The sequence below is a fragment of the Oncorhynchus masou genome, chromosome 21, assembly GCF_036934945.1.
Source record: "Oncorhynchus masou masou isolate Uvic2021 chromosome 21, UVic_Omas_1.1, whole genome shotgun sequence".
NCBI classification, from domain to species: domain Eukaryota; kingdom Metazoa; phylum Chordata; class Actinopteri; order Salmoniformes; family Salmonidae; genus Oncorhynchus; species Oncorhynchus masou.
The window spans coordinates 42,504,328-42,529,279 of NC_088232.1; the positions used below are offsets into that span (position 1 = coordinate 42,504,328).

At 45.2% G+C, this 24,952-nt stretch overlaps 1 protein-coding gene across 1 annotated transcript in view; it reads right to left on the reverse strand.

Annotated features, from left to right (window-relative positions):
- Positions 1-24,952, reverse strand: part of LOC135507509 (usherin-like) — a 474,271-nt gene that overhangs the window by 175,281 nt on the left and 274,038 nt on the right. Inside the window, 9 exon segments of the mRNA XM_064927019.1 lie at positions 10,944-11,165; positions 11,416-11,584; positions 15,047-15,123; positions 15,162-15,259; positions 16,095-16,207; positions 16,326-16,528; positions 21,404-21,613; positions 23,425-23,588; positions 24,103-24,225. Coding sequence (XP_064783091.1) covers positions 10,944-11,165; positions 11,416-11,584; positions 15,047-15,123; positions 15,162-15,259; positions 16,095-16,207; positions 16,326-16,528; positions 21,404-21,613; positions 23,425-23,588; positions 24,103-24,225 — 1,379 coding nt within the window.

Sequence of the window (24,952 nt, forward strand, 5' to 3'; positions counted from 1 at the left end):
TTCCTATAGTTCCAGATCTCTGTGGTAGTGACTGTAACAGTGTGTGAATCCTGTGTTCTTCCTATAGTTCCAGATCTCTGTGGTAGTGACTAACAGTGTGTGAGTCCTGTGTTCTTCCTATAGTTCCAGATCTCTGTGGTAGTGACTGTAACAGTGTGTGAATCCTGTGTTCTTCCTATAGTTCCAGATCTCTGTGGTAGTGACTGTAACAGTGTGTGAATCCTGTGTTCTTCCTATAGTTCCAGATCTCTGTGGTAGTGACTAACAGTGTGTGAGTCCTGTGTTCTTCCTATAGTTCCAGATATCTGTGGTAGTGACTGTAACAGTGTGTGAATCCTGTGTTCTTCCTATAGTTCCAGATCTCTGTGGTAGTGACTGTAACAGTGTGTGAATCCTGTGTTCTTCCTATAGTTCCAGATCTCTGTGGTAGTGACTGTAACAGTGTGTGAGTCCTGTGTTCTTCCCATAGTTCCAGATCTCTGTGGTAGTGACTGTAACAGTGTGTGAGTCTTGTGTTCTTCCTATAGTTCCAGATATCTGTGGTAGTGACTGTAATATTGTGTGTGTCCTGTGTTCTTCCTATAGTTCCAGATCTCTGTGGTAGTGACTGTAACAGTGTGTGAATCCTGTGTTCTTCCTATAGTTCCAGATCTCTGTGGTAGTGACTGTAACAGTGTGTGAATCCTGTGTTCTTCCTATAGTTCCAGATCTCTGTGGTAGTGACTAACAGTGTGTGAGTCCTGTGTTCTTCCTATAGTTCCAGATATCTGTGGTAGTGACTGTAACAGTGTGTGAATCCTGTGTTCTTCCTATAGTTCCAGATCTCTGTGGTAGTGACTGTAACAGTGTGTGAATCCTGTGTTCTTCCTATAGTTCCAGATCTCTGTGGTAGTGACTGTAACAGTGTGTGAGTCCTGTGTTCTTCCCATAGTTCCAGATCTCTGTGGTAGTGACTGTAACAGTGTGTGAGTCTTGTGTTCTTCCTATAGTTCCAGATATCTGTGGTAGTGACTGTAATATTGTGTGTGTCCTGTGTTCTTCCTATAGTTCCAGATATCTGTGGTAGTGACTGTAACAGTGTGTGAGTCATGTGTTCTTCCTATAGTTCCAGATCTCTGTGGTAGTGACTGTAACAGTGTGTGAGTCCTGTGTTCTTCCTATAGTTCCAGATATCTGTGGTAGTGACTGTAACAGTGTGTGAGTCCTGTGTTCTTCCTATAGTTCCAGATCTCTGTGGTAGTGACTGTAACAGTGTGTGAATCCTGTGTTCTTCCTATAGTTCCAGATATCTGTGGTAGTGACTGTAACAGTGTGTGAATCCTGTGTTCTTCCTATAGTTCCAGATCTCTGTGGTAGTGACTGTAATATTGTGTGAATCCTGTGTTCTTCCTATAGTTCCAGATCTCTGTGGTAGTGACTGTAACAGTGTGTGAATCCTGTGTTCTTCCTATAGTTCCAGATCTCTGTGGTAGTGACTGTAATATTGTGTGAATCCTGTGTTCTTCCTATAGTTCCAGATCTCTGTGGTAGTGACTGTAATATTGTGTGAATCCTGTGTTCTTCCTATAGTTCCAGATATCTGTGGTAGTGACTGTAACAGTGTGTGAATCCTGTGTTCTTCCTATAGTTCCAGATATCTGTGGTAGTGACTAACAGTGTGTGAGTCCTGTGTTCTTCCTATAGTTCCAGATCTCTGTGGTAGTGACTGTAACAGTGTGTGAGTCCTGTGTTCTTCCTATAGTTCCAGATATCTGTGGTAGTGACTGTAACAGTGTGTGAGTCCTGTGTTCTTCCTATAGTTCCAGATCTCTGTGGTAGTGACTGTAATATTGTGTGAGTCCTGTGTTCTTCCTATAGTTCCAGATATCTGTGGTAGTGACTGTAATATTGTGTGTGTCCTGTGTTCTTCCTATAGTTCCAGATATCTGTGGTAGCGACTAACAGTGTGTGAGTCCTGTGTTCTTCCTATAGTTCCAGATCTCTGTGGTAGTGACTGTAACAGTGTGTGAGTCCTGTGTTCTTCCTATAGTTCCAGATATCTGTGGTAGTGACTGTAACAGTGTGTGAGTCCTGTGTTCTTCCTATAGTTCCAGATTTCTGTGGTAGTGACTGTAATATTGTGTGAGTCCTGTGTTCTTCCTATAGTTCCAGATATCTGTGGTAGTGACTGTAACAGTGTGTGAGTCCTGTGTTCTTCCTATAGTTCCAGATATCTGTGGTAGTGACTGTAATATTGTGTGAGTCCTGTGTTCTTCCTATAGTTCCAGATATCTGTGGTAGTGACTGTAATATTGTGTGTGTCCTGTGTTCTTCCTATAGTTCCAGATATCTGTGGTAGTGACTGTAATATTGTGTGAGTGGTACGTTCTAACTGTGGGTAAACCACCACAACTTTAATTACCCGGCTACCTAGTTCCACGGTGATAAATGGCTAATTGCTTAATAATCTAATCAGTGTTCGTTCTTTGCGCATATAAACTCTGACAGAGCCATTAATCCACACGCTCTTTTCACTCAGCCGCCAAACGGATGGCTTCAGCTGATTCTCTCTTGCTGCCGCGTGCAGGCTCTGTGTCTCCGCCGAGCGATGCGGCATAAATCACGGGCCATCGTGACATAAAGATGTCTGACGCGCGCTAACTCACTTAGGGACGGCAGCTGTTGCGGAGCGGGGCTCGGTGGCGATTCCCAGGGCGCATCACTTCAGCTTCAATGACTTGCAAATAAACAGCTCAACAGTTTTCCAAAATAGCTTTCTCCTCTCCTCTCCAGCAACAGCAACCCTCACACACACACGCACACACACACGCATGCAAACACACAACACACACACACGTCCCTGTCCTATCTTCTCTTCCACTTCCCTTCCGGATGCCCTCCGCTATTTACAGGGTGTTTAATCATCTTTACCACCTCCCTCCCTTCCTCTTCACATTCCTTCCTCAGGGAAATGTGAACTTTGATACTGTGACCTGGTCAAATCAAATGTAATTGTATTGGTCACATGCTTGGTAAAACAACAGGTGCAGTCTAACAGTAAAATGCTAATTCACGGGCCCTTCCCAACAATACAGAGAGAACATAGAGAAATAATAAAGTAATAATGATGCTTACAGTGACTGTTCAAAACCCCTCCATCCATCCATCTGTCCTTTTCTACCTCCCCCTTCTCCTCTTCCCTCCATCCTCTTTCCATCCAAGCAGTAGAGAGAGAGAGAGAGAGAGAGAGAGAGAGAGAGAGAGAGGGACTCTAGTCTGACATCTCCTCTAAAGCTAAACTTCAGTTATTTTCATATCAGTATTTCAACAGAAACACAATCTCTCTGTACACACACACACACACACACACACACACACACACACACACACACACACACACACACACACACACACACACACACACACACACACACACACACACACACACACACACAGACACACACACGCACACAGCATTGCACAGCACAGCGCTGTAGCTAATCTTCAGATTGATGATGGATTTGCATACATTCATTAGAGCGCAGGGGACTCGTGCCGACAGAAGGTGCTTAGGCAGTGTGAATTAAGGTTCATTCACTTAATGAGAAGTAAATATTTAGCCTGCAATGAACAACTGATAAAAATGTGTGTCGTGGATTACGCTAGCCTTTCGGCTACTAAACCCCAACTTAAAACAAACAAAACACTTTTAAATACCTGAATATATTAGCCCCCCGTTTAACTTTATAGACATGCATACAGGTCCACACACAAGCATAGCGACACACACACAAGCATGGCGACACACACACACACACACACACACACACACACACACACACACACACACACACACACACACACACACACACACACACACACACACACACACACACTTTCAAAGTCACAGACACGGCACGGAACAAGCACTCTTTACGATCCAGGAATAGCACTGGTAACGGTATTCAATAACAGAGAGTTTCACTGTTATATTCATATTCCTGTGTACTCTGCATTACCGGGGGGACTGTGGATAAGCCACACACCAAACCCCACACACACCACCTCCTGGGAGGATGCACTGTGTGCTGTGATGAAATCAGATTGAATTGACTTTCTCACACGGTGTGTTTGTGTGTGACAGGACAGAAAGGCTGGGCCGGTAGTTTACACCAGTCCCCGAGGACCATCCCCTAGAGACACACAGCAGGCACCTGTCCACGTGCTTATACAGATGTAGGATCTTCATTTGATCACTCTTTTGCTACTGAGAATTCCCCAGCACAGCAGGAAACGCAAACTTGTAGTGTATTTTAGTTTTAAACAGGCTTCTAAAGTTTGTAAGTTTGTTATCCACTATGAAATTGAAGACTTGATTTTCCTTAAAGAAAAATGTATCAACCCTACAAAAATGTCCATTATTTTCCTGCTGTAGCAAACTGGCTCAAATGAAGATCCTACATCTGAACCTCTCTCTGATAGAGGGAGTGATAGAGATAGCGATGGAGAGAGGGATGGAGAAATAGGGAGTGTGAAAGAGAGCGAGAGGGGAAGCAGGTGAAGCACAGGTAAAAAGACCCTGAACACGAGACTGTATTGATCGCCCCTCACAGATGCACTCTCAAGTGTGTGTGTCTGTTTTTGTGTACAGTACCTACAGAAGGTAAACACCCCACTTGGAATTCTTTACATTTTATTGTGGTACACAATGGGATGAACTTTTTACTGCAGTGGGCTGAATCAGGGTCACACAGAGTGTTTCTTGGTCTTAAATACATCTATTTTGAAACAAAAGTATATACCTTACACACATGGTTATGGGTTTAAAAAAGAAGACCCCTGTACCATGTCAGATATAGAGTTGAAATGTATTCAGTTTTGAATCCATACATGTTAGAAACACCTTTGGCAGCGATTGCAGCTGTGAGACTTCTTGGGTAAGACTCTTAAGAGCTTTGCACACCTGTATTGTGCAATATTTTCAAGTCTTGACAGATTTTCAAGCAGATCAAAAGTCAAAACTGTAACTTGGACACTCAGGAACATTCACTGTCTTCTTGGTAAAGCAACTAGAGTAGATTTGGCCTTGTGTTGTAGGTTATTATCCTGCTGAAAGTTGAATTCCTCTCCAAGTGTCTGGTGTAAAGCAGACTGAATCAGGTTTTCCACTAGGATTTTGTCTGTGTTTAGCTCCAACCTGTTTCTTTTCATCCTGAAAAACTCCCCAGTCTTTGCTGATGTCAAGCATACCCATACCATGACGCAGCCACCACCATGCTTGAAAATAAGGAGGCAGCTATGTTGTGCTTCAGCCTGAATTAAAAATGGAATGAAAATAACTTTTTCTCACCCATCTACACACAATAATGACAAAGTTTAAACATGTGTGTAGAATTGGTTTCGCTAATTTATTGAAAATGAAATACAGAAATATCTAATCTCATTTAAATAAGTAGTCACACCCCTAACTCAATACTTTGGGTATGTCTGTCACTGGATTTGGGGATTTTCATCATCATATCAGATATTCTTAAACTCTGTTAAGTTAGATGGAGAGCGGCGATACATTTCCAATGGCATTCAAGTCTGGGCTTTGGCTGGGCCAATTTAAGGACTTCACATTCTTGTTCTGACGCCATTCCAGCGTTGCTTTGGCTGTATGCTTGGGTCATTGTCCTGTTGGAACGTAAAACGTCACCCCTGTCTAAGGTAGTTTACACTATGAATCAGGTTCTCATCAAGGATTTGCGTGTATTTGGCTCTTTTCGTTGTTCCCTCTTTCTTTGACAGTCTCCCAGTCCCTGCCGCTGAAAAGCATCCCCATAGCATGATGCTGCCACCACCACGCTTCACGGTAGGGATGGTGTTAGATGGGTGATGGGCTGTGCCTGGGTTTCTGCAGACATAGTGCTTTGTATTCAGGCCAAATAGTTACATTTTTGTCTCGTAGCTGTTTTAAAATAACCAATGGCCTCATGTTGACGTCCCTAAGCAGTTTCCATCCTGTTCTGCAGCTCAGGACGACTGCATCTGTCTGGGTGGTTCAATACATCATCCACAGAATAATTATTAACGTGACCATGCAAGGTTAAAGAGATATTTAACATCTGATTTGATATTGTTACCCATCTACCAATCACTGCCCTTCTTTATGAGGCTTTCGAAACCTATACTAAGCCACCACTTACAAACCATCTGCAAAAGTGTGTTTGTGTGTTTACTGTTTGTTTCAGAGTGTGTTTGTAATGTATTTCAGTAGCCTTTGCTTCAGTTCCAGAGCTTTCCCTACACTTTCCCCACTACTTAGTAATTAGTGTTTGAATCCACAGCCCAACTCTAACCCTGGGTCTCCAACACAACAGGTAACAGCTAGCAGCTAACAGCTAGGTGCTAATGTAATGGCTGGAGGATGTTAAGGCCATTAAGGTAACTCAATAGAAAAGACATCATCATAAACACATTAAAAGGAAATGTCTTCATCTGTTCAGCCTCCACTCCGTCTTTTAAAACACCCCAGATAGACGACGCCTGTTTAGGACGTACTGTCTGTTCGTCTGTCGATTGGGCCCCAGTGCTGATGTGAGAGTTTTGGCAGAACAATGCGAGGACATTCATGTGAGGGATGATTAAGCATGGCGTCACACACACACGCGCGCGCACACACACACACACACTCACACTCACACTCACACACACACACACAACACACACACACACACACACACACACACACACACACACACACACACACACACACACACACACACACTCACACTCACACACACACACACACACACACACACACTCACACTCACGCTCACACTCACACTCACACTCACACACACACACACACAACACACACACACAAATACACCATAAAATGCACGCGGATCACCACCTCACACACCCAGCTTCATCTCGTCAGGCTCAGCTCTTAACTACAGGGATAATTTCCTCCAGCAAATGGTCGCGGTGTCCTTGAAAAACATATTTGCTTATTATGTTTTTTTCCTCCTTTCTTTTAGCATCATCACAGCTGTTTCCATCACCCGGCTGATGATGGCGCCGCGTTGACATAACACCCCCGGACCGAGAGGCTTTTAACACTTAAACGGTGAAAAGGGATATTCAGAATTGCCCTTGAACATTTGGGCTGGTGCACACAGCACACAGGCGGAGGGGGAAGAGTTAGGGGAGTGCACACACTGGGAAGTAGCGACTTAAGGAAGGGTGAGAAGGGGGGGGGGGGGGGTTAGAGAGGGGCACACACAGCAAGGCAGTGACTCATAAGGGGTTAGGAACTCTGGGAGGCCAAACAGCCGTGAGTCCACTAAAGTATCTTCATCCTCCAAACAACAAAACAAACTAAAGTAAATCAAGAGGCTCAAGACAGGAGTCTGATACTGTATTAGTCTGGAAATACGACAGACTAACTTGTTTGCTGTCTGTCACCCCAAACACTCCAACTTGCTGTTAGTAAGGATCAACGCTTTTATGTAACATAAACTGAAGACTGAACCAACAGTTCTTTATCCTCAAACAAACCCACTAACTAATGGATAGGTTAATATTACATATACTACAGCATTATTGTGGTCTTTTAAACACTAAACGTCTGTTTACTGTCATTCTCCTGACTGCAACCTGCTGTTACACTACATCTGTTTTAATGTAAGATAACTGCAGTATTAAAACAGGGATTGGAGTTTGTTTTTTGCCTTTCATACTTCTCTCTACCCTGCTGTAGAGTTTTATAGAGAGTGGTGACCTGGAGAGTGTAAGTGAATGATAGTTCATAACCACACAGTCAGTCCAGGTCATATAATCCCACTATGCTACTGCTTTTGTATGGATGATATTTACCATACTTGTACTCACGTATTTCAACTATCGTGTTATCCATGTTTATGTGTTCCTTGCTGTATTTTGGAATCTTGGACAGGCAGTTGAACATGAGGACCGTTTCTTAACTTACTGGCATGGTTAAATAAAGGTGAAATAAATACAGGAAATATATGGCTGATGTGGCTGTTTATATCACATTACCTTGAACAGGTTAAACTGATCACATTCTGTTTTCCTCTTTTATTCTATTTCACCTTTTTAATTTCCCTTTTTCCCCCGGCTCAAATTCAATAGCCCTGCTCCGAGGATACACACATTTGTATGTGTGTGTGTGTGTTTGTGTGAGCCGGCAGACAGCCTGTCTCCCAGCATTGCTGTTCCCCCGTGGAGGGTGTGTATGGTTCTTGACAGAGCAGAGTGTAATGTGTGATAGATCGCACTTCAGGGACCTGATAATCACATCACCCTCTATCGCCTATCAGCTGGCCACCGCAGGACACCCTTCACACGGACACAGGGAGCCCTCACTCTCCCCTCCTCTCTCTCTGCATCCCTCTCTCCATCCCTCTCCACTCTACCTCTATCTTTTTCTTGACTCTTTCCTAAGCCCCCACTCTTTCTTTCTTTCTTTCTTTCTTTCTTTCTTTCTTTTCTTGATTAAAATTCATTTGGATTAGCTGCCTTTGTCCTCTCTCACTTTACTATTCTCTTCCACAGTTACACAAACAGATCAAACAAGTAATTCTGGTAAAACTTCCAAAAGTAGGGAAGGTTAACTGAACATGAACTTCTCAGCAGCTATGTCCTGCTGAGGACGAATCCTTCGGAGTGTCGTTGAAAGTGTTGTTGCCAAGGTTAAGTAGCCCGTCCTATAATAAGTGTTTCTGTGTGTGTGTGTGTGTGTGTGTGTGTGTGTGTGTGTGTGTGTGTGTGTGTGTGTGTGTGTGTGTGTGTGTGTGTGTGTGTGTGTGTGTGTGTGTGTGTGTGTGTGTGTGTGTGTGTGTGTGTGTGTGTGTGTGTGTGTGTGTGTGTGTGTGTGTGTGTGTGTCTGTGTGTGTGTGTCTGTGTGTGTTTGGCAGGGAGCAGCAGACGCTCAGGTCGGGGCTGGAGCTGCGGACCCGGGCCCTCCGACAGTGCAGGCACCCGGCAAATGGCCTTTAGCATCGCTAACCGAGCTAGCCCAACTATCCATCATACCATATGTTCTCACTGTGAGAGCTAACGCTAATGAGAGATGAGAGGAGAGGAAAGGGGAAGGAAGGGGAGTAGAGGTGGTGGAAGAAGAGGAAGAGGAGGAGAAGGAAGAGGAGAGCAGGGAGGAGAAGTGCGGAAGAAAGAAGAGGAGGAAGAGGAGGAGAGAAGCATATGCTCACTCCAGCAAGATAACGCGAATGAAAGATGGAATATAGGAAGGAAGAGAGGAAGAGAGGGGAAGTGGGTATTAAAGTAAGATATTGCAATATGTGACTCAGGAATTGATCACAGCATATGTCTTCACTGTTGAGAATTCTGTTCATTTGGCAGAAAACAGGCAATCAAAACATTCCATTGGACATTTAGTGAAATGGTTTCCTCATGGTTTAACTTAGCGCCTGGTACCTGGTTCAGAAAGGACTTGAGCACCCCTGAGTCCTTTATGGTACAGTACAATATAAAGAGCATTTGTGAGGAGAGAGACTAATGACACTATACAACACATCCTTATGGGGTCCTTGTTTATATGTTGTGTGATAAATAGTGTGCCGTGTCCAAGTCTGGCAATGTGTGCACTTTGACTCCTGCAGAGTGTACCCTGCTGTGTGTGAATGTGTGTGTGAATTGTGTGTGTGTGTTTCCTGCAGAGAGCTTGGCAGTGCCCTCGCCAGTGCCATCCCTTGCCCACTCTATCATCTGCCGTGACAAAGATGTCTGACACTGTGTGACACCCCACACACACACACACACACACACACACACACACACACACACACACACACACACACACACACACACACACACACACACACACACACACACACACACCCCTGCCCATCTGTGCATGGGTGCCTGCGCTCAGAGACACCACAGGGGAGAGACGACCACAAAAGAGGGCAAGTCCCTCTTTTCCACCCTTCCCCCTCTTTCTCCAACTCTCCTCCCCTATATCTGCCACCTCTCTTCCCAGTGTCATTCTAAAGTCACTGAGGACCCGGCCTAAACTTTTTGGGGAAGTGTAACGTGGATGTGGGTAGGACAGACATGTATTGTGTGTGTTTGTATGTCGTAGCTTGTGAAAATCTCTCACCTGTTATAGGTGTGTGTATGTGTGTTGTATTTCAACCTGATTTCATAGTTTCACTTCGGAATTTGCCGTAATTGGATGGACGTCGATTTTTGACCCAATAATTCTGCATGGGTTAATTCCGTGTAGTTACTAGGTTAAAACAGAAACAACTCAAAGGGTTAAGTTTAGGTATTAATTCCCCAGTGGTTAAAGTTAGGGCCATGGATTGGGGAAAGCTTAAAACAAATTAATTAAGCAATTAGCTCCAAGAGAGTATGGTATATGGACAATATACCACGGCTAAGGGCTGTTCTTATGCACAACACAACGTGGAGTGCCTGGACACAGCCCTTAGCCGTGGTATATTGGCCATATACCACAAACCTCAGAAGTGCCTTACTACTATTATAAACTGGTTACCAATATAATTAGAACACTAAAAATAAATGTTTTGTCATAATCGTGGTATACGGTCTGATATACCATGGCTGTCGACCAATCAACATTCAGAGTGCGAACCACCCAGTTTATAATAAAAAAAGAATGCTCTGTGTGCATTAAGTATCATCAAGTACTCTGCTTGCTAGAGAACAGTGAACTGTTTTAGGGTGAGCGCTGATGAAGGCATAAATCAACGTCCTCAGGACCTTTTCAAATGTCGGAAATCGACGGCTCTTTCTTGACAAGCCTGTGTATTTAATATGTGGTGTAGCTTGTGTAAATCTGTCACCTGTTAAAGGTGTGTATGACGTAGCTTGTGTAAATCTGTCACCTGTTAAAGGTGTGTATGGCGTAGCTTGTGTAAATCTGTCACCTGTTAAAGGTGTGTATGGCGTAGCTTGTGTAAATCTGTCACCTGTTAAAGGTGTGTATGGCATCCCTCTCTCTGCATCTCCACAGCAGACCAGGGAATCCTCTATGACTGTACTGCCGCAGCACTGAGACCTGTAGCCGTCATGGAGCAGCCCTCCACAGCACAGTTGCCCCCCTGACGGGGAGTAAGGCACCCGCCCACAGCAAGCGTCACCCACCCCCACCGACACACGTCCCTGTCCCGGGTCAAGACAGCACACCTCACCTGGCGGAGAGGAGGAGGAGGAGGAGGGAGAATAAGAGGAGGAGGAGCAGTAATCTGTAAGTTTGTTTTGTTGGTAAGATAAGAAAACATTGTGATTAAGTTTCAAATACTGTAAACAGTTTATTTCCCAAAACATTTTGAAGAGAAGTGAAACTGAAACAAATGGAAACGATATATATATATGGTTTTCTTGTGGGGCAGAACATGAACAACTATAGATTTTGCTAAATGATGTACTATGGGCACTCACCGGTCGCCACAGGAATGTAGTATCTTCCACAGCATTGGTGATCCGGGAGAGGTGGGAGGAGCTTCCCACCACAGCACAGAGTGTGGGAGGAGTTTGGTGAGGGCAGGTAACGCCCCTCACAGCACAGGTGTAGAGGTTTTCTGGTGTAGACCACACCATCACAACACACCTTGAGAACACACTCACACAAAGGAAGAATTAAAGAGAGAGAGAGAGAGAGAGAGAGAGAGAGAGAGAGGGGAGGGAGACAGAGGACTCAGAGAGAAAGAGAGAGGGGGTGTGGGAAGAGAGAGATAGACACAGAGAGAGGGGGGGGGGGAGTTAATTAGCTGTGTACAACATGCCCTGCTCCCTCCACCTGTGTTCAGGTAGAGTATATAAAATGGCCGCTGTGTGTACTGCTCTTGTTCTACACGACAGGCCTGTGCCTCTATAATGATTCGACTGTATTATGGTATAAAGTGCGTGTCCTTGGGTACGCCTGGGTTCTTTTGTCTTCATTATCCTGGTGTGTGTGTGTGTGTGTGTATGTCTGTGTGTGTCGCAAGATTCCCGCGCTGAGGGGACAGACGTATGGCGTATGGGTAGCTTGCCAAGTTGGCCGGCTTTCAATGACATGAGGATTGCAGCAATCGTCAGACGACAAGTTAATCTGTTTAGTGAAAACAATCGCTGGGAGGAGGACAATGACTGTGTCTCCTGTATAAATAAAACTTTTTCAAACATCTGACTGTGTCTGTTGTGTTCCGGCAGGAGAGCTTTACACCAGCGTTTCTCAAATACCAAGGGGGGCATTGTTTTGTTACATACCTACACTTGCACACCTGTGCCCATATAAATAATACTTCTTAGCCTCTTGCATGAGATGTACTTCTAAGTCGAAAGATTCTGAGAAAATGTTCAGAATGATGATGTTTTCCTCCATAGGATAATAATTGAACTAGTCAACTGGCTGTGGTAGTATTGGAGTGGAACACAAATGGGCTGCCCTGTGTTTCCCTGTTACTCCAGAACCAGAACTAGTCAACTGGCTGTGGTAGTATTGGAGTGGAACACAAATGGGCTGCCCTGTGTTTCCCTGTTACTCCAGAACCAGAACTAGTCAACTGGCTGTGCTAGTATTGAAGTGGAACACAAATGGGCTGCCCTGTGTTTCCCTGTTACTCCAGAACCAGAACTAGTCAACTGTCTGTGCTAGTATTGGAGTGGAACACAAATGGGCTGCCCTGTGTTTCCCTGTTACTCCAGAACCAGAACTAGTCAACTGGCTGTGGTAGTATTGAAGTGGAACACAAATGGGCTGCCCTGTGTTTCCCTGTTACTCCAGAACCAGAACTAGTCAACTGGCTGTGGTAGTATTGGAGTGGAACACAAATGGGCTGCCCTGTGTTTCCCTGTTACTCCAGAACCAGAACTAGTCAACTGGCTGTGGTAGTATTGGAGTGGAACACAAATGGGCTGCCCTGTGTTTCCCTGTTACTCCAGAACCAGAACTAGTCAACTGGCTGTGGTAGTATTGAAGTGGAACACAAATGGGCTGCCCTGTGTTTCCCTGTTACTCCAGAACCAGAACTAGTCAACTGGCTGTGGTAGTATTGGAGTGGAACACAAATGGGCTGCCCTGTGTTTCCCTGTTACTCCAGAACCAGAACTAGTCAACTGGCTGTGGTAGTATTGGAGTGGAACACAAATGGGCTGCCCTGTGTTTCCCTGTTACTCCGGAACCAGAACGAGTCAACTGGCTGTGCTAGTATTGAAGTGGAACACAAATGGGCTGCCCTGTGTTTCCCTGGGAACCACACTTGCGGAGATAATCTGTTCACCTACTCTGCATCTCACAAAGACACAGCGGTTGGAACCAAAAATCTCAAATTTGGACTCATCAGACCAAAGGATTTCCACCAGTCTAATGTCCATTGCTTGTGTTTCTTGGCCGAATCACGTCTCTTCTTCTTATTGGTGTCCTCTAGTAGTGGTTTCTTTGCAGCAATTTGACCATGAAGGCCTGATTCACGCAGTCTCCTCTGAACAGTTAATATTGAGATGTGTCTGTTACTTGAACTCTGTAAAGCATTTATTTGGGCTGCAATTTCTGAGGCTGGTGACTCTAATGAACTTATCCTCTGCAGCAGAGGTAACACTGGGTCTTACATTCCTGTGGTGGTCCTCATGAGAGCCAGTTTCATCATAGCGCTTGATGGTTTTTGCAACTGCACTTGAAGAAACTTTAAAAGTTCTTGAACTGTTCCATATTGACTGACCTTCATGTCTTAAAGTAATGATGGACTGTTGTTACTCTTTGCTTATTTAAGCTGTTCTTGCCATAATATGGACTTGGTCTTCTACCAAATAGGGCTATCTTCTGTTTACCACCCTTACCTTGTCATAACACAACTGATTGGCTCAAAAGTTAAATGTAAATGTAAATGTATTAAGAAGGAAAGAAATTCCACAAATGAACTTTTAACAAAGCACACCATCACGGTTGACAACTCCATTGTGTCCTCCTCCCAGAGCGCTAAGAACCTTGGCGTGATCCTGGACAACACCCTGTCGTTCTCAACCAACATCATGGCGGTGGCCCGTTCCTGTAGGTTCATGCTCTACAACATCCGCAGAGTCCAACGACCCTGCCTCACACAGGATGAGCGGGTGCAGGTCCTAATCCAGGCACTTGTCATCTCCCGTCTGGATTACTGCAACCGCTGTTGGCTGGGCTCCCTGCCTGTGCCATTAAACCCCAGACAACTCATCCAGAACGCCGCAGCCCGTCTGGTGTTCAACCTTCCCAAGTTCTCTCACACCATCACCCCGCTCCTCCGCTCTCTCCACTGGCTTCCAGTTGAAGCTCTGCATCCGCTACAAGACCATGGTGCTTGCCAAAAATCGGAGCTGTGAGGGGAACGGCACCGCAGTACCTCCAGGCTCTGACCAAAGGACAGATCCATCAGGCCCTACACCCAAGCAAGGGCACTGCGTTCATCCACCTCTGGCCTGCTGGCCTCCCTACCATTGAGGAAGTACAGTTCCCGCTCAGCCCAGTCAAAACTGTTCTGCTGCTCTGGCCCCCAATGGTGGAACAAACTCCTCACGACGCCAGGACAGCGGAGTCAATCACCACCATCCGGAGACACCTGAAACCCCACCTCTTCAAGGAATACCTAGGATAAGATAAGTAATCCTTCTCACCACCCCCTTAATGATTTAGATGCACTATTGTAAAGTGGCTGTTCCACTGGATGTCAGAAGGTGAATTCACCAATTTGTAAGTCGCTCTGGATAAGAGCGTCTGCTAAATGACTTAAATGTAAATGTAAATGTTAATTCAAATGCATTCTAGGTGAGAGAGAGAATGCCAAGAGTGTGCAAAGCTGTCATCAAGGCAAAGGGTGGGTAGTTTGGAGAATTTAAAGGTGTGTTTTACACTTTTTTGGTTACTATATGATTTCATATGTGTTATTTCATAGTTTTGATGTCTTCACTACTTTTCTACAATGAAGAAAATAGTAAAAATGGAATGAGTAGGTGTGTTGAAACTTTTGACTGGTACTGTACATGAAGGGAGTTACTATGTTACTACTATTATGTTATTATATGGGCAACAACTTATTCTATGTGTAAAGAGAGTTACCTGTCTCTGAGGTTGGTAGCAGGACACCCCACACACCCCCTGAGAGGCGAAGCACTGGAGGTAGGAGCATCTGACCTCTGACCCCTCACCCCCCTGGGTCACACTTGACCCCCACTCGGCCCCCCACAGGGTCTCAGCATCTTCCTCCACACCTCGTAGCCTAGCATGATACCACAGGGCTGACCTGGAGAAGACCACTCCACCCTCACTGATCTGGAGGAGGGAAAGAGGGGGATAGAGAGAGAGCGTTAGGGGAGGAAGAGAGTGAAGTGGGAGAGGGAGGTCAAACAGAGGGCCAGAGAAAGAAATATCAGGATTGAGTTGAAAAGCCACACACACCACCCAGTGTGGACTGCCCCGTCTCGAGCTCCCTCAGTCAGTCATGGTGGGCAGAGTGTTTTATACACTTCAAATATAGATCTTTCTCTTTTTAACTACTGTACCTTTGGCAGATACTAACCATGAAGGAGACACACACACACTTCTACTACTGTGTGTGTGTGTGTCTGTCTACTTGGGCATGTGTGTGTGCGTGTGTGCGTGTAAACCAGCAGGTGCAGTAATTGTCATATTTCAATCAAACCCTAAGCCGTACCACAATTCCCTCTCTCTCTCTCTTTCTCCTTCACTCTGTGTTTCTCCCACTCTTTCTCCGGGCTGGATGTAGCTTGCGTCAGAATTAATGAATTAACTATTGATTAAATTCCACTCTGGCAAATCTAGCGTGGCGAATGAATGAAGTGTTTGAGGCTTATGTAGGCCAGAGAGGGACATGTCAGGGCCATCGATCTGTGGTTACTTTTCTACTGGGACACAAGTTACACACCTCCTGATTATGACAGGTAGAGAAAGGTAGAGGGTGGGCAAGAGAGAGGGAGTGCAAGAGAGAGGGAGAGCAAGAGAGAGGGAGAGAGAGAGAGAGAGGGAGCGAGAGAGAGAGAGAGAGGGAGAGGGGGAAAGGCTTCTGGCTTTGTCCACCATCACACACACATGCATTCCTGAACACGCACACATATACACTTGCACAAAAGCAAGCAGGCTAACTCACCTGGGGCTGAGCACCTGTATGTGTGGAGGTGCTATGTCAGCAGGTAGATCCTCCACTGTAGTCACCTGAGTAGCGTTACTCTTTACACACCCATACACAGTACACACCTGCACCTGTAATACACAACAAAACACACACCCTCACCTTTTACATAAACACACAAAACAGTACACCATCAAAAACAGAAATCATTCAAATCTGTAGGAGGTGAGTGATTGTGTACTACAGTACCTTTATGTCATAGACGGTGAAGGGTAGCAGTCCTCCCAGTAAGTATGATCCTGATGTGTTATCAGCAGTAGCGTGTACAGTCCCGTCTAGATAGACAGAGTATTCAGTCACAGCTCCGTTAGGCTGTACAGGAGGAGACCACAGCACACGCACTGTACTGCTGTTGACTGGAACCACCTCTGGAGGAAACACTCCCTCTGGCTCTGGGGAGTGACACACACAGGTTAAAACATCAGCTAAAAATCTTTCTTTCTATCTATCTATCTATGCCTTACTCTCCCTCTTCATCTCTCTATCCCCTCCACATACTCAAAGAAAACAGATGACTGTCTGTGTGTGTGTGTGTGTGTGTGTGTGTGTGTGTGTGTGTGTGTGTGTGTGTGTGTGTGTGGGTGTGTGTGTGTGTGTGTGTGTGTGGGTGTGTGTATGTATGGGTGTGTGTATGTAAACTCAGCAAAAAAAGAAACGTCCTCTCACTGTCAACAGCGTTTATTTTCAGCAAACTTAACATGTGTAAATATTTATATTAACATACCAAGATTCAACGACTGAGACGTGAACTGAACAAGTTCCACAGACATGTGACTAACAGAAATGGAATAACGTGTCCCTGAACAAAGGGGAGGTCAAAATCAAATGTAACAGTCAGTATCTGGTGTGGCCACCAGCTGCAGTACTGCAGTGCATCTTCTCCTCATGGACTGCACCAGATTTGGTAGTTCTTGCTGTGAGATGTTACCCCACTCTTCCACTAAGGCACCTGCAAGTTCATGGAAATTTCTGGTTGGAATGGCCCTAGCCCTCACCCTTCGATCCAACAGGTCCCAGACGTGCTCAATGGGATTGAGATCCAGGCTCTTCGCTGGCCATGGCAGAACACTGACATTCTTGTCGTGCAGGAATTCATACACAGAACGAGCAGTATGGCTGGGGGCATTGTCATGCTGGAGGGTCATGTCAGGATGAGCTTGCGTGAAGGCTACCACATGATGGTGGAGGTTGTCGTCCCTGTAACGCACAGCATTGAGATTGCCAGCAATGACAACAAGCTAAGTCCGATGATGCTGTGACACACCGCCCCAGACCATGACGGACACTCCACCTCCAAATTGATCCCGCTCCAGAGTACAGGCCTCGGTGTAACGCTCATTCCTTCGATGATCGCAAATCCTGCCTTTACAACAGGCCTAAAAGCCCTCGGCCCAGCGCCTCTCAGCCTATTGCGGACAGTCTGAGCACTGATGGAGGGATTGTAAGTTCCTGGTGTAACTCGTGCAGTTGTTGTTGCCATCCTGTACCTGTCCCGCAGGTGTGATGTTCGGATGTACCGATCCTGTGCAGGTGTTGTTACACGTTCATTAATTGTTTATGGTTCATTGAAGAAGCATGGGAAACAGTGTTTAAACCCTTTACAATGAAGATCTGTGAAGTTATTTTAATTTTTACGAATTATCTTTGAAATACATTTATGTATGTGTGCATATGTGTGTGTATGTGTGTGTGTACGTATGCATGTGCGTGTATGTGTGTGTGTATATGTATGTGTGAGAGAGAGAGAGAGAGAGAGAGAGAGAGAGAGAGAGAGAGAGAAAGTGTGTGTGTCCTAGTGGGAAATTGAATCCCTCCTGTAGATTGCGAGAACAAAGAGAAGCACAAGGCAGGGCCAGAGGGTTAACTGGGCTAGTCTCTCTGAAACCCAGTCCTGCTGTTACACACACTAAAGAGAGTAACTATTCCTACGCCAGCTCATACAGTTAAACCCTGTGTCTACCTAACGCCAGCTCATACACAGTTAAACCCTGTGTCTACCTAACGCCAGCTCATACAGTTAAACCCTGTGTCTACCTAACGCCAGCTCATACAGTTAAACCCTGTGTCTACCTAACGCCAGCTCGTACAGTTAAACCCTGTGTCTACCTAACGCCAGCTCATACAGTTAAACCCTGTGTCTACCTAACGCCAGCGCATACAGTTAAACCCTGTGTCTACCTAACGCCAGCGCATACACAGTTAAACCCTGTGTCTACCTAACGCCAGCTCATACAGTTAAACCCTGTGTCTACCTAACGCCAGCGCATACACAGTTAAACCCTGTGTCTACCTAACGCCAGATCATACACAGTTAAACCCTGTGTCTACCTAACGCCAGCTCATACAGTTAAACCCTGTGTCTACCTAACGCCAGCTCATACACAGTTAAACCCTGTGTCTACCTAACGCCAGCTCATACAGTTAAACCCTGTGTCTACCTAACGCCAGCTCATACACAGTTAAACCCTGTGTCTACCTAACGCCAGCTCATACAGTTAAACCCTGTGTCTACCTAACGCCAGCGCATAGACAGTTAAACCCTGTGTCTACCTAACGCCAGATCATACACAGTTAAACCCTGTGTCTACCTAACGCCAGCTCATACAGTTAAACCCTGTGTCTACCTAACGCCAGCTCATACAGTTAAACCCTGTGTCTACCTAACGCCAGCTCATACAGTTAAACCCTGTGTCTACCTAATGCCAGCTCATACAGTTAAACCCTGTGTCTACCTAACGCCAGCTCATACAGTTAAACCCTGTGTCTACCTAACGCCAGCTCATACAGTTAAACCCTGTGTCTACCTGACTAACTGATTCACAGTGAGAATATTGCCACTTTCCCCGTGTAACCTTCATCCAATGATCATTATGATGTCACACAGCCCAGCCCACAGAGAAGCGGCCCAGATAGTGTACTTGACACAAAATTAATCTCCAAACTATTCTTCTTAGTGGGAACACACTTTTAATTCCCTCCTAACACACTTACCCAATTCATTCCCTCTGAACACACTTACCCAATTCATTCCCTCCTAACACACTTACCCAATTCATTCCCTCCTAACACACTTACCCAATTCATTCCCTCCTAACACACTTACCCAATTCATTCCATCCTAACACACTTACCCAATTCATTCCATCCTAACACACTTACCCAATTGATTCCCTCCTAACACACTTACCCAATTCATTCCCTCCTAACACACTTACCCAAGGTTAACATCCTTATCATTTATCGCCCTCCAATTCATTCCCTCCTAACACACTTACCCAATTCATTCCATCCTAACACACTTACCCAATTCATTCCCTCCTAACACACTTACCCAAACCCAACCCAGTGCACTACATTTCACTTCCACGATAGCATTATCAACGCTAGACTCAACACCAGACATATGAATGGAGGCACGCAGACACACACACACATAAAAACACACACTCAAAATGTGCACCTGGCTTTTTAATTATCTGTGTGTATGCTTTCGTGTGTGACTGTGTGTGTATGGTTACAGTGGTTAGAGATCTATGGCCTTACGGCAGTAGAATAATGTAATGAAGGACCCCTGGAGCCTCTAAGCTAAATGACCCGTGGCCCGCCCTTAGCAGCTAACAACTTTCTAATGTTTTTAATGCACTTTTTACTATGCTGATCTGATTAGGTGAAGAGAAAGAGAGGGAGGGAGGGGGGGGGAAAGAGAGACAACACTGTATATAGACATAATATGACATTTGAAATGTCTTATTCATTTGGAACTTCTGTGAGTGTAATGTTTACTGTTCATTTTTATTGTTTATTTCACTTTTGTTTATTATCTATTTCACTTCCTTGGCAATGTAAACATATCTTCCGGAGGAAGTCAGAGACCAGTGTAGCGCCGGGACAACAACATCAGCAAGACTGATCGTGGACTGCAGGGGACTACAGGAAATGGAGTGTCGAGCACGCCCCCATTCACATCGACTGGGCTGTAGTGGAGCGTGTTGAGAGTTTTAAGTTCCTCAGTGTCACCAACACTAAAGACATATCATGGTCCAAACATACCAACACAGTCATGACGAGGGCACAACAACGCCTCTTCACCCTCAGGAGGCTGGAAATACGCTAAAAATTGTCAAAGATTGCAGCCACCCAAACTCTGGTGGTGTTGTTGTGGTTCTAGAGGGGTTAGGTCTTGGTCTGGGTGTGTTCTAGAGGGGTTAAGTCATGGTGGTGGTGGTGTTGTTGTGGTTCTAGAGGGTTTAGGTCTTGGTCTGGGTGTGGTTCTAGAGGGGTTAAGTTGTGGTGGTGGTGTTGTTGTTCTAGAGGGCTTAGTTGTTGGTCTGGGTGTGGTTCTAGAAGGGTTAAGTCGTGGTGGTGATGATGTGTGGTCCTAGAGGGGTTAAGTCGTAGTGGTGTTGTTGTGGGTCTAGAGGGGTTAAGTCGTGGTGGTGGTGTTGTTGTGGTGGTTCTAGAGGGGTTAAGTCATGATGGTGTTGGTGTGGTTCTAGAGGGGTTGGGTCTTGATGTAGTTGGCTATAAACTGGGTCTTGGTGTAGATATGGTTCCTTCTGGGTTGAGTCTTGGCATAGAAGCGGGTTTTGAAAGTTCTGGTCTGGTTCTGGATGTGGTAACTAAAGGATATGTTGTTGGCATGGATGTGGTTCTTGAGGTTTCTAGTCTTGAACTAGATGTGGTTCCTAAGGGGTGGAGTCTTGGTCTAGATGTGGTTCTCAAGAGTTCTAGTCTTGGTCTAGATGTGGTTTCTAAGGGGTGAAGTCTTGGTCTAGATGTGGTTCCTAAGGGTTCTAGTCTTGGTATTGGTCTGGATGTAGGATTCCAGGGGCCTGGTTTTGGTCTCGGTTTCCATGGCTCCGGTGTTGACTCCATTTCTGCAGGTTAGGGGCTGGAGGATTGATGCTAATACCACACCAACCCTATTAGCACTGACCAGCACCCTGCCTCCTACCACCCCACCCTGCGCTAGGTGAGTTTGGGGAACCCTGCGCTAGGTGAGTTTGGGGAACCCTGCGCTAGGTGAGTTTGGGGAACCCTGCTCTAGGTGAGTTTGGGGAACCCTGCGCTCGGTGAGTTTGGGGAACCCTGCTCTAGGTGAGTGTGTGTGTGTGGGGCTGGGGGGGGGGATGCTGGTCAGAGCTAATAGGGTTGGTGTGGTATTAGAATCACTGGGACCTTCTATTGATCTGGGACCTGCTATTTCAAAACACACTCCAACACATTTCACACCACCCATCGACAGCACGCACACACACACTTCTCACCTCCATCTTCAGTAGTACAGTTGACCTCGGTATTAGAAGTGTTGTAAGCCCCATTGGACACCTGCAGGGAAACCCTGTAGCGCATGTTGGGCTGCAGGTCACCTATCACAGTGGAATCGACCCCGGGTGGGAAGGTCAGAGTTCGTCTGAGGTGAGAGGATTCGACCCTGAGGGTGTAGAGTTCCACCTCACCCTGGAGATCCTGTAGAGCTGAGGGGTGGAGAGAGAAGGTTGACGGAGAACTCATTGTCATAATCAACATTTGGCATCTGGTAGCCTAGCATTTAAGAGCGTTGGGCCAGTAACTGTAAGGTTGCTTGTACGAATCCCTAAGCCGACGAGGTGATAAATATGTAGATGTGCAATTGAGTAAGGCACTTAATCCTAATTGCTCCTGTAAATCGCTGGGTAAGAGCATCTGCTAAATTACTAAAATATAAAATGTAACATGACAATATGGAAAAGGTTCCTAGAACAGCATAGTAGTCTCGTCCTATCCTACCGAATAAGGTCCTGTATATGTGAATAACAGTTCAGACTGTCATGACAGTATTATACAATGAGGGAAAAAAGTATTTGATCCCCTGCTGAATTTGTATGTTTGCCCGCTGACAAAGAAATTATCAGTCTATCATTTTAATGGTAGGTTAATTTGAACAGTGAGAGACAGAATAACAACAAAAAAATCCAGAAAAACACATGTCAAAAATGTTATAAATTGATTTGCATTTTAATGAGGGAAATAAGTATTTGACCCCTCTGCAAATTTAGTGACTTAGTACTTGGTGGCAAAACCCTTGGCAATCACAGAGGTCAGACGTTTCTTGTAGTTGGCCACCAGGTCAGGAGGGATTTTGTCCCACTCCTCTTTGCAGATCTTCTCCAAGTCATGAAGGTTTCGAGGCTGACGTTTGGCAACTCGAACCTTCAGCTCCCTCCACAGATTTTCTATGGGATTAAGGTCTGGAGACTGGCTAGGCCACTCCAGGACCTTAATGTGCTTCTTCTTGAGCCACTCCTTTGTTGCCTTGGCCGTGTGTTTTGGGTCATTGTCATGCTGGAATACCTATCCACGACCCATTCCCATTTTGCCCTAGATGAGGGAATGAGGTTCTCACCCAAGATTTGACAGTACATGGGCCCGTCCATCGTCCCTTTGATGCAGTGAAGTTGTCCTGTCCCCTTAGCAGAAAAACACACCAAAGCATAATGTTTCCGCCTCCATGTTTGACGGTGGGGATGGTGTTCTTGGGGTCATAGACAGCATTCCTCCTCCTCTAAACACGGCGAGTTGAGTTGATGCCAAAGAGCTCCATTTTGGTCTCATCTGACCACAACACTTTCACCCAGTTGTCCTCTGAATCATTCAGATGTTCATTGGCAAACTTCAGATGGGCATGTACAGTATATGTGCTTTCTTGAGCAGGGAGACCTTGCGGGCACTGCAGGATTTCAATCCTTCACGGCATAGTGTTACCAATTATTTTCTTGGTGACTATGGCCCCAGATCTTTAAGAGTTTATTCGGAATATAATAGCTCTATAAATATTATTTTGTGGTGCCCAACTCTCTAGTGAATTACATTTACATGATTAGCTCAATCAGGTGATATTAATTACGGAGAAATTATTTTATAGAATAGCAAGTCGTATCACATAATCCGGCATAGCCAAAGACACGACAACAGGTAACAAACTGAGACTAGGAGCACTCCCTTTAAGAGTGTGCTCCTAATCTCAGCTCGTTACCTGTATAAAAGACACCTGGGAGCCAGAAATCTTTCTGATTGAGAGGGGGTCAAATACTTATTTCCCTCATTAAAATGCAAATCAATTTATAACATTTTTGACATGCGTTTTTCTGGATCTTTATGTTGTTATTCTGTTTCTCACTGTTCCAAATAAACCTACCATGAAAATGATAGACTGATCATTTTTTGTCAGTGGGCAAACGTACAAAATCAGCAGGGGATCAAATAATTTTTCCCTCACTGTATATGGCACTAAAATATAGCTTCTTACAGGGTTCTGTCCAGCTGATGTGTATGGATGTATGGTTGATGGTCTGGACAGACAGAGAGGGCGGGTGGAGGGGTACGCCTGCCAGGGTAACACCCGTAGCCAGCTGTCCTGTAGAGTAGCCCACGTCATTATAGACCAGTAACTGGTACTGGTACCATGTGAACCTACAGCGTCAAAATTGACCAGGCAAAGGTTAGACAACACACACTTGCATTCAGGCACATAAAAAGACACGCACACATGCACTCACACACACATACTGTACCAAAACACATCCTGTTTCAAAAGTGGTGCAATATCTAGGCTAATACAAAAACAATTACTAGCAACATGGGCTAACACGAACTTCAACGGCAATCGATTATATTTCCACTATGAACAATCTAGGCCAGCACAGCAGCAAAAGTCCAGAAAACTGCTTAAACTGCTTATGTATCTAAAAGTGTCTAACTTGAAGCTAGAGTAAACGTCAGTAGTGGAGAGAGAAGCCTTTTAGCAAGCACAGGGACAAAATCAGCTGCTGCCGAGTGCCAGCCAGAGATTAGCACAAAATAATTAAATTATTTGAATATTTGCTTAATGTATCTTTGAGCGGCATTAAAAGATGGCATCGGAGCGCGAAACAGCTCTGTACACAGTGGCGGCGGTTTGCTCTAAAGCTAATTTTGGTAATCTCACCTGCTAAGGCCTTTATCTTGGTGAAACAATTTGTCTCCGGCGTAAACATTGAACCAGCGATGGAGGTCTGCCGGGGGCTGCGCGGCCAGCGGCTGACTGCTTTTACGTCTGAGCAGCTCGTATCTGAGGACCAAACACACGGATAATCACACACACATACACACACAAACACAGTCTATTTCCCTCTATCCCTCTGTTATCTCTCTGTCTCTCTCTTTCCACCCTTCTCTTTCTCTTTCTCTGTAACTCTATCCCTCTATCACTCTTTCTTTCATCTGCAGTCTCTCTCTCTCCCTCTCTATTCTCTAATTCCTGTGGTGTTAGTTTTATTCATTCTTACAGTGATGTTAATGCGGGCTGCAGTCAGAAGGGCAAGCCTTATTCCAGCTTTCATAAACCAACTTAAACAAACACACTGATCTGAGCTGTGGAGGGGAAAGTACTCATGAATTGTAATGGTTCACCATGAAAACAGACTGTTATTTAGTTCCTAATCGTGACGAGAACAGAGTAGGAACTAAAGTGGTAAATACTCACACACACAGATAACGAGCTAGATAATTAACACGTTCACGCAAGTCTCTGTCTGGTTCAGCAAAGAGTGTGTGAGACGATTGAGAGTAATACTGATATGGATGTTGGATGCTAGTGCTACGTAGATATTGGATGCTAGTGCTGTGTAGATGCTGGATGCTAGTGCTATGTAGATGTTGGATGCTAGTGCTGTGTAGATGTTGGATGCTAGTGCTACGTAGAAGTTGGATGCTAAGCTATGTAGATGTTGGATGCTAGTGCTGTGTAGATGTTGGATGCTAAGCTATGTAGATGTTGGATGCTAGTGCTGTGTAGA